The sequence below is a fragment of the Leopardus geoffroyi genome, chromosome D1, assembly GCF_018350155.1.
Source record: "Leopardus geoffroyi isolate Oge1 chromosome D1, O.geoffroyi_Oge1_pat1.0, whole genome shotgun sequence".
Taxonomy (NCBI): domain Eukaryota; kingdom Metazoa; phylum Chordata; class Mammalia; order Carnivora; family Felidae; genus Leopardus; species Leopardus geoffroyi.
The window spans coordinates 49,659,777-49,669,755 of record NC_059329.1 but is presented as its reverse complement, the minus strand read 5'-3'; the positions used below and the strand labels follow the sequence as shown (position 1 = coordinate 49,669,755).

Below are 9,979 nucleotides of genomic sequence, written 5' to 3'. Positions count from 1 at the left end.
GGCTAGACTGCATGATCAAGTAGTACCATAGGTTGTACCTGTAGTTAGGTGGGATCACAGGTTGGATTTCATGCAAGGGCTGCTGGGTTTGCTCTCCTGTGGGCTGGGCTTGCTATTCAAGATATTTGATGGGGTGGGGCTGGAGACTATGCTTAGCAATCAACCTAGGCTCTGAGACTGGGCAAGGCAGATGCCCAGGCTCCCTAGTTGGGTAAGGCTACAAGCAGTGCTCTGCAGTTAGGCAGGGTTGCTGGCTTAGCCTCCTGCCCGAGCAAGGTGATGAACTGAGCTCTAAGCCTCCCTACAGTCTCTGGCCGGGCTCTCTTATTAAGCAGGGCTGAAAGCTATGCTCAGTAGTTAGGCAGGTCTGCTAGCTTGCCACCCTGTCTGAACAGGTCCATAGAATGGGATCTACAGCTGGGAACTCAAACTGGGCAGAACTGCCAACCAACCTCCCTGGCCAGACAGGGCTATTGGCTGGGCTCTGCAGATAGATAGGTAAAATCCCTGGCTGGGCTTTCCACTAGGGTGCCACCACCAGCAGGAATGCAATCGGCCAATCTACACACTAGCTGCTCTGAGCCTCTCCCTCTTCTCGGTCTCTAGCTAATCCCTGGAGGTCTAGCCCTGAGGGAATCACTAATTGCCTCAGGGATGAGGTAAGATCAAAGTGGACCTCCTGGGAAGCATCCCAGAATGCTAGAGGAGCTGGATGTCCACCTTGGGCTCTCTTTACCCTTAGGAAAAACTGTAGGCCCAGGGACACCCTCTAGGTGGGGTGCTGTGCTGGCCTGGGAGAGGGGTGATATAGTCAAAGTGAAACAGCAGCTTACTCATGAGGTCTTAAAGACAAGTGTGACTTGGACTTGGATGTGTGTCAGGGGAAGAACAGGATGAGAAGGGCATGTGAGACATTCAGGGTTGTTACTCTATGAATGATGGTCCCATAAGAAATAGTATTCTTCTCCCAAGGCATCTTTGAGTCTACTTAAAGAAGTGCTATAAGTGCTGAGAATTTGGTAGCAAGGAAGGACAATAGCAAGGAGAGCTAGAAATCTGTTCTTGTGATACATATTTGAGTCCCTGAATGTCAGATGGTCCCAAATGGTATAACAATGAACAGGACACACAAGGCCTGCATACACAAGCCTAAAGTCTAGCAAAGAGGAGGGGTGCCAGCCCCAGCTGGGCATCCTAATAGACCTCCAGACCCAGCTGAACTTCAGAGGGAGACAGAGCAAAAACCATGTCATACAGATCAAGTACACACCAAGGAGAATAGACAAAAGGCTGTACCATCTTGAGCATGCTTGCCTGCTTCCCCACCCCCACCACGGGGTATCAAGGTGGCCATTAGACCACCTTTTGTTGAAGAGCAGATTCCCCATGCACAGTCAAGATAGATTCTTACTGGTCCAGATGCTGAATATTTGCAGCTGAGTGCAGCTGGATGGGGTGAAGTTCAACAATAGTAGTTGAACTACTGTGGAGTAGTCCAGCAAGTAGTGGACACAACACTTTACCAGACATGCTTCATTCTGACCAAGGCTGAGGCAAGGAAGGGGCTACTGAGAGCCCCTCCCTCAAATTATGGACAGCTTCCAGGGTTTTTGTTACATCTATACAAAGTCCCTTTCCTGGTATTCCCTGAAATAAAATGAAATAAATGTGGTCTGATTATATAGGTCTTGTTTAAGCACAAAAAAACACATTATGGCATAAGAAATAGGAATAATTTTAGTTGCCATAGAGTTCATTATTTTATTAGTTTTCCTAGGGCTGCTGTAACAAAGTACCACAAACTGGGTGACTTAAAACAACAGAAATTTATTATCTCACAGTTGTGGAGGTAGAAGTCTGAAATCAAGGTGTCAGTATGGCTACACTGTCTATGAGAATGCTAGAGGAAGATCCTTCCTTGCCTCTTCTAGTTTCTGGTGTTTGGTGGACAATGCTTGGTACTCCTTAGCTTTCACACACATCAATCCAGTCACAAGGCTGTCTTCTCTCTTCATTTGATCACATCGTCATCCTATAGATATCTATCTCTGTGTCCAAGTGTCTTTTGGAAATTTGGCATCTTTTCATAAAGGTGTCAGTCATACTGGATTAGCTCCCACCCTACTGACCTCATTTTAACTTGATTACCTCTGTGAAGACCCTATTTCCAAATAAGATCACATTCTGAGGGTCCGGGAGTTAGCATTTCAACATATCTTATTGAGGGAACACAATTCAATGCAAAATATTTACTATGGGTAGTAAATGGATCTTGAACCACTTGCCAGGAATCTAGCCATATATTGGTTCCCCTCCCCCACTTCCCTCTCTCTCTCTCTGTCTCTCTCTCTCTCTCCCTCCCTCCCTCTCTGCCTTTACATTCTATGGGGAAATATATATGATTTTTATCAATTTGAAATATGCTTATAGGAATGTCACATCACCTTTTGAAAGTGAAAAAAATGCCTATACCATTCATTTAGCAAAAAAAACTATCTAGTACTTTGTGACATCTTTCAGATTATTTTGTTTCTTCACTTCCTTATGGACACTGAACATTTCATTGTGTCAACTGCTCAACTCAATTTCAGACTCATTAAGAACAGGGTTTCTACTTATTGTTGATCTCACAGAGGAAAATTCTGGTCACACTATATATATGGGACAAATGATTGAAAGCGTGTCACAATATCCTCAATGTCTGCCACCAAATGCACTGCTCCAGGCAAAACAACTCTGCTTTTTGATTTGACAAAATTGCTATTGTGGTTGTTATTCCACATACACAATTCCTGCCACAATTAGGGTTCCTACAGAAAGGGGCTCTCTTTGCACAGTAGATCCTTAACAAATAGTGACATGATTATTTGGGAAATTGACAAGTTTGGGGTGAAGCTCAAATGTGCAGATGAATGGAAAGTTTCTTTTTCATCTCTAAAGCACCATAAACCTTATCCAGTAATCATTTATAACATGTTACCATTACCAGATTCCAAAAAGTGAGAAGAATGCAGAAGCAAGTACCTGCCCCTGATAGAGGAAGCAGAGGAATAACAAGTGTTATAACAGTGCAATTGCTACAAGAGAGTAAGCCTGGGGTTTCAGAATATCATAGATGATTCCAGAGTAGAAGTGTTTAATTGATCTAGGGAGGTTAAAAAAGAAGTTGAGACTTAAGCTGAGAATAATAAGGTTAGTAGAAATTAGCAAGCAGAGAAAATGAGGCATATGCTCTAGGTATAGATAGGGCAGACACAAATTTATGGGGGTGATATGTGTATGGAGTATTCAAGCACCTATTTATAATTGGAATTAAATTCCTGAAACACAGGTACTATAGAGGACTGGTAGGTGAGACTAGGCAGGAGCCACACATTTAAGCTAAGGACTTTGAACTTCACCCTGAAAGTGACAGGAGCCACTGAGAGAGTTTAAGGAAAGGAATGATGGCACTAAAGTTGCTTTCTAGAAATATCATCTCGGTGAGAGAGATGGTTAAGATGGATTAAATGATCATCACTTCATAGACAGGAAAGTCATTAGGAGATCATCACACTAGGTTAGGTGAGGGGTGATGAGTGCCCAAACTAGGGAAGTGACATTGGCAAAGGAGTGCCAAGGAGACACACAAGAGTACCTTAGAAGAGCATCTTTCAAACAGTAGGCCCAATTCATTAATGAGTCATAAAAGCCATAGAGTCGATAATAGACAGGTTTTAGTAAATAGAAAAGAAAGTATCAGTGTTTCACATAGCTCCTAAGAAGAATCTTGGCTTTGCAAAAAAAAAAAAAAAAAAAAAAAAAAAAATCGATTGTCTGTTGAATAGACAATAGACATTGAATATTAATATAGATTATAATCTAATAATATTTAAATTATCAAATACGAGTATGTTTATAAGGCTGTGAATTCACATGAATAGGGATATGGATATATTGAGACATAACATAAAATGAGGTTTTTCTGAAGGTCATGAATAAAAATATTTGAGACATACTGACTTAGAAGCTAGTATGGAATAGGCCAAGGTAACTGTTGGGTCAGGATACTACAAGAAAAGTGTGGCCAGGCTGACTGTGGGCTACTCCAGTTGTGTGTGTGTTTGATTTTGGACATAAAGCTTGAAAGCTTATGAGCCCACCCCTCCAAGAGAAGTCTAGGAAATCGGTGGGGAAATGAGTCTAAGATGGAAGAAAGCTGAGCAGGCCTAAATTTGGGGGTCATCAGCACATTAAGTGATGGCTAAGTCTCGGGAACAGCTACCATCACCAGGAAAGAATGTATAGAGTATGAAGAGCAAAGGACAGAAGTGAGAGGAGCCAGGGTCACACCAGTGTATGGGAGTTCCAGCAAGAAGTAGGCATGGCCAGAAAGTTAGGAGAAAACCAAAAGAAAATGAGATTCCACAAAACCCAAGGAGGAGAGCTTCAGGAAGGTGGAGCCCAGATGTTCAGATGCAGCACAGAAGCCAAAAAACGTGAAGGCTAAAGACCTCATGGTTGATGACCACGGTTTCAGTGAGAGCAATTTTGGGGAAACAGTGGGAAGAAGTAGAGTGGTCATCTGTCCCAGTTTGCCCAGGACTAAGGGGCTTCTTGGAACTTTCAGTGCTAAAACTGAGATGCTTTCATGCAAACTGGGTGGTTAAGACCCCAAATAGGCAAGGTTTAAATAGTAGGTGAGGTGGGGGCAAAAAAAACGTGGATTCTTTCCTTGAGAGACTCAACTCTAAAGAGAAGATAGATTAATATCTAGAAAAGAGTTTTTCACTTCTTTATTCTCCTTATTTCTTGTTTTTAATCCATACTAAAAGTTTATTTCTAGGATGAGAGGAACCAATGAGGGTGAAGCTAAAGATATAAAAGACTAAAGATAATTAATTGATGGAGAAACATCTTGTTCTTCTGAGGTAGAAAGGGCAGGATGCTGAGCCTGGAGGGCAGGAGAAGTTCCTGCCTGCTGGAGAGAAACACTCCTGTGTGAAAGAGCGGATAAGAAATGGAGGGAGACTTACAACAGATGTTCTCCATCTTGTCAGGATGTGGGAGTGAGGAAAAGGGTAGGGCAGAGGCTTGAATGGAGATGAGCAATGGCTTGGGACAGCCACTTATAGGATGTAGGAAGACACTAAAACACATTCCAGGTACCAAGGCTGAGATGGGGAATCACGAATATGCAGCATACAGTGTAATTATTGTTACCAACTAGTTTAGAATCCCCAGCCTGTCCAAAGTCATACAACTACATATTATATTTCTGATCTTGAAAAATATCTACCATTGTACCTAAAAAGAAAACTCTACAAACAATGATGTGGCTAAACAAGAGACAAAAATACTTTCTAACACAGGCTGCAGTAGAAAATGACATGTGAGAGGAAGTAACAATACATTGAGCCCTTTGCAGGAGTATTATTAATGGCTGCTACTTACAGCAGGTGGCATGGTCAGACACACACGTGCTCAGACTGGAAGGCAATGTGGGGAGAAAAGGAATTAGACATGGGGCAATCTGGAGGCTACATAGTGACCCAGCACACATTCTTGGCATCCTGGATAACAGAATGGTTTGAAACCTTGATATAATGCCAAGCCTGCTAAGGACTACCTCTCTCTTGGTGGGTATGCATATAGTCCCTAAGCCAAATCCCCACGATAACTCTTTGTGAAGATTGTTGTCCAATTCTGCCAACAGGAAGACTGTGTCTCAATACAGCTAAGTAACTGGTGCATGACTCTTAAATTAGCACAGATAAGATACAGCTAAGTTAATTGATTTAACCCCTCCCTTCAGCCTTTTCACCTGTAACAAATAACAAATACCTAAGTACAGGCCTTTGTAAGAATTAAATGAGGCCATGTCTGTGAAAGTGCCAGGCACCCCATAGACACTATATATTTGTCTAGGATAATAGTTCTCAACCGGCAGCCATCTTGTCCCTCAGGGGACATGAGGTAATGGAGATATTTTCGATTGTCGCTACTAGAGGAGTTATATAGTGAGTGGAGGCCAGGGATGCCGCTAAACATTCTACTATGCACAGAACAACCAGCACAGCAATGAATTATCTCCTGCAAAATGTCAATAGTGGTTGAGGTTGAGAAACCCTGCTGGTAGCATAATGTAGGGGACTGGGAGCCATATAGACTAACAAAGCACAGCAGAGCCTTGCAAGTGGCGGGCAGGTCGTGGTGTTAGGACACTTATAGATCTGGATATTGGACTCATTGCTTGCTTTCAACAAGTTACTTAACCTGTCTGAGGCTCTCTTTTCAAATGGGGATAATAAGAGCACCTACCTCATGCACTGTTCAGAAGCTCAGTGCTGACACATGGAAACACAGTGTTGGTATTATCGTTATTAATGAAAGGCATGGCAAAATACTGGGAGTCAGATAGCCTGTTTCACTGCACTGGGTAAGAAGAAAGAAGAAATTAAGAAAGAAACATTGCAGTGACTACTCCAGCCTTAGTCAGTGTCATGGGGTTAATGTTTTCCTATTATGCTATTCTGTCCTGGATTGTACTCATAGTACAGTAGTTTAGATAAATTAAATGACAGTTGGAATATTACTCTGCTTACACAATGGAATTAATCCCTTTTTATCACTTTGAAAGAAATCCAGCGGACAAGCTCTCTTGGTTAAGCTTGGTCAAGCTCTCTTGGAAAAGCTCTCTTCGTCATTAACAAGACTCATTGCTGTGTTTCCTGTGGTGCTATCTAAAGAAGGATTTTAATCATAATAAAGAGACTTCGTAACAGCATTTAAAGTTGTCTGCCATTGCTTGATACCCATTTGTTTCTTGACAAATTCCTTTCTGAAGGTATCACAGCACTTTTGATTTGTACAAACATTAATCTGGATTTTAACATCTTTCGCAGTAACACTGGGGTTTCTACTTTCTCACATGTAGATATTCCTAGAATCTATCTTGGCTGCCTGGAACTGAGGCAGCTCTCTTTGCAATGTCATTAATCAGTAAATGACATCTCCTTACACTTCCTGAGTGTTGGTCTTCATGCATTTTCATGGCAGGTCTGCAGAACTAAAGGGCTCCCTCTTTTCTGTCCAGCTGCTTATTCCCCCACCCAGTCTTTCGTCCTTTGCCCCTCAAAGAGGCATTACCATCCTGGTAATGCCATGTGTCCTCTCTGCCACATCATGGCTGGTTAAAACATTCATCTGACTTTCCCCTAAATCTCAGTTAACAGATCTGACTCTTTGGGGTCCCTTCAGATTCCAATCATCAAATCTGCTAGTCAGGGAATAGAGACTCCTTTGGAAACATCACACCCTCACCATTCGGTTCCACGGAGGGATGTGAGGAGCACAGGAAATGAGGAAGCACAGGGAGGTAGAAACCAACCTAGGCGGGTGGGCTGGGCAATGAAGCAGGAGGAGAAAGGGTAGAGAGCATGTACAGCTTGTAAGGGAAAGGGCAATCACCAGGCAGAGGCCAAAAAAGAGCATGGGACTCACAATCCTAATGGCTTCCATATGTATAAACCATGAATATATGTATATAAAATATGTATACCTGCAGAACGAATCAAGTAGCCCCAAGGAGTTTTATGTATTTCCCCTCTGCACTACCCACCAAGCTATGAAGAAGTGGTCAGTGAAGGCATATTATCCCCTTCCTCTCAGATAAGGAAACTTAAATAAGGTGCCTAGTGCCATCCTCGCAAAGTGGCTGAAGAATGGGAAAGGGAGAGAAATTGACCCCCAGTTTTGCCAAATTTAAGCCTCCTACGTCAGAGATTTTCGTGAAAAGCTGACAAAAATATATATGTGTGTATATATATGTGTGTGTGTGTGTGTGTATTTCTATTTATATATCTCGAAAGAGAGCAACAAGAGACCAGAGAAAGAGAAGGAAGGGAAGCAACGGCACCGTTAAGAGTGGAAAAGAAATGGAAGAGGAAGGGAGCAGAAAACACTGAGGGGCAGAGAGGAGTCCCACACCCAGGCGGTCAGCAGTGGGCCACTGGCCTCCTGTCTTCAATAACACTCTCACCTAGCAAGGCCAAGAGACCGTAATGAGAACCATCCTCTAAGAAAACACCCAAATCAATAACATATCTTCGCTCCATTCTTTTCAATATAGGCTTTAATTCATAATGCACTCAAAGGAGAAGGAAAGGGAAGGACCAGCGCACCGCTTGGAAGGCGCAAGCACACTACACACACTGACCTTTTGCTGAAAAGTTGCAGAAGGGCTGCAGGGGCCACCGCTTGCCCCTTCCGCCAGCCCCACCCCAGTTCCCAAAACCCGTCTGGTCTGGTCCAGTAAGAACCTACCAACGTTTTTTGTTTCTGTTTAAACACTTGAGGCTGTGATTAAAACCACCCCCAACTCCTCTTCAATTCTTTTTCGTAAGTTTCTTTTATTAAGTGAATATTTTTAAATCGTTTCATCTCCACGTGCACTTTCCCAGCGTTCTTAGGCTTAGGAGAGACCCAGAGGCGGGAGCTCCCCACAGCGGTCTCCAAGGGGAGGCTACGGTACTCCTCCATCAGTCCCGGTGCGCCCCCTCCTCCCCGGGCGCCCCTTCCCAAACCCCGTCCGGTCTCCAGAGGCTGGAGTAAGCCGTGCGGCTGTAGCCCGCGCTGTAATCGTAGGACACCTGGTGCGGCGGCGGTGGCGCGGGCAGGGCGCAGTCTGAGAAGAAGGGGGCGAAAGATGCCAAAAGGCCGGGCCCGTCCTCCGCTCCCGGAGAGTCCGCGGCGGAGGGGTACAGGGGGCGCAAGGGCTCGTTCAAGGTCAAGCCGCCGCGGGGGGCAGCCAGGGGCGGCTTCTTGGTCTGGGGGCAGCCCGGGGCGCTCCAGGACTCGGAGTACAGTAGGCTCCCCACCATCGCAGGTGGCGGCTCAAAGAGACCGGGCTCCAACTCCGGGGGGCCCCGCAGGACGGTGGCTCCCGTAGGGAACACATCGAGAGGCTCTGCGGCGAGCAAGACGCTCGCCTCGGTGCCGGCGCCGTAGTCGGGCCCCAGCAGCTCGAAGAACTCCAGGGCCTCGGCGCCCTTCTCCAAGTCGCCCAGGCTCACGCCGGGCCCCGACGGGCCGCAGCCGCCGCCGCCCGCCCGGGACGGCTCGGTGAAGAAGGACGGGGGCAAGTTGCGGGCCCGCAGCGGGACCTTCCTGGCGCCGGGGACGGCCGTACCTCCCGCGGTGCCGGCCGCCTCCCCTCCCGAGCCCCCGGCGCCCGCTCCGCCGAGCCCGGCGGCGGGCGCAGCCAGCGAACCCCCAGCCCGCTCGGTGTCCCCAGGGACGTGGCGCAGCGAGTCGAAGAGCGCGGCCAGGCTCCGGCTCTGTAGGCTGGCTGCCGCCGCGGCCTGCGATGCCTCCCGCCGGGGAACAGCCTTGCCGTGGGGCGGGACCGCAACGGCTTGGGCGCTGGGGGCGGCGAGCGGCCGTTTGGCGGGCGTGTCGGCGGCGCCCGGAGAGGGCGGGCCGGGGGGCGCGGCGCCCATCAGGCCGCTGCAGCGCTTGATCTGCTTCTGCAGGTACTTTCGGTGGTTCACCTTCCGCTTCGACTTGCCTGGCTTGTCCAGTGCCAGCTTGATGTTGCTGGACGCCGAGTCGATGAAGCTGAGCAGGTCGCGGGTGGCCTCGCGCATGTCCCCGCCCTCGTTGCCCGCCAGCAGCTCGCCCGCTGGCGTCCCGGTCTCATCATCCTCGAAACAGCAGCCCTTGTCCAGGGCTCCGAAGGCGCCCCCCAGCCCGTCCGGGGAGCCCCCGAAGCCGAAGGGGACGAAGGGGTGCGTGCTAAGGAGGGCCGCCTGCACCGCCATCGCCGCGACTCCCAGGAGACCCGCAGCGCGGCGGGTGCGTCCCCGGCCGGTTCCCGCCCGCGACCCAGGCCCGGCTCCCGCCCTCGCGCGGCGCGCGCGGCGCAGCCTCCTCGCTCCGGGCCCGGCTCGCGGCTCGGCCTTGCGGGGGAGCTCATTAGGTCTTGTAAGCAAGGGGCGGA

General features: G+C 47.5%; 1 protein-coding gene across 1 annotated transcript; it reads right to left on the bottom strand.

Moving 5' to 3' along the window:
• Nucleotides 1-8,095: 8,095 nt before the first annotated feature.
• Nucleotides 8,096-9,979, bottom strand: FAM181B (family with sequence similarity 181 member B). The gene has a single exon (XM_045483834.1). The coding sequence runs from the start codon at nucleotides 9,798-9,800 to the stop codon at nucleotides 8,520-8,522; it is 1,281 nt and encodes a 426-aa protein (XP_045339790.1). The 5' UTR covers nucleotides 9,801-9,979; the 3' UTR covers nucleotides 8,096-8,519.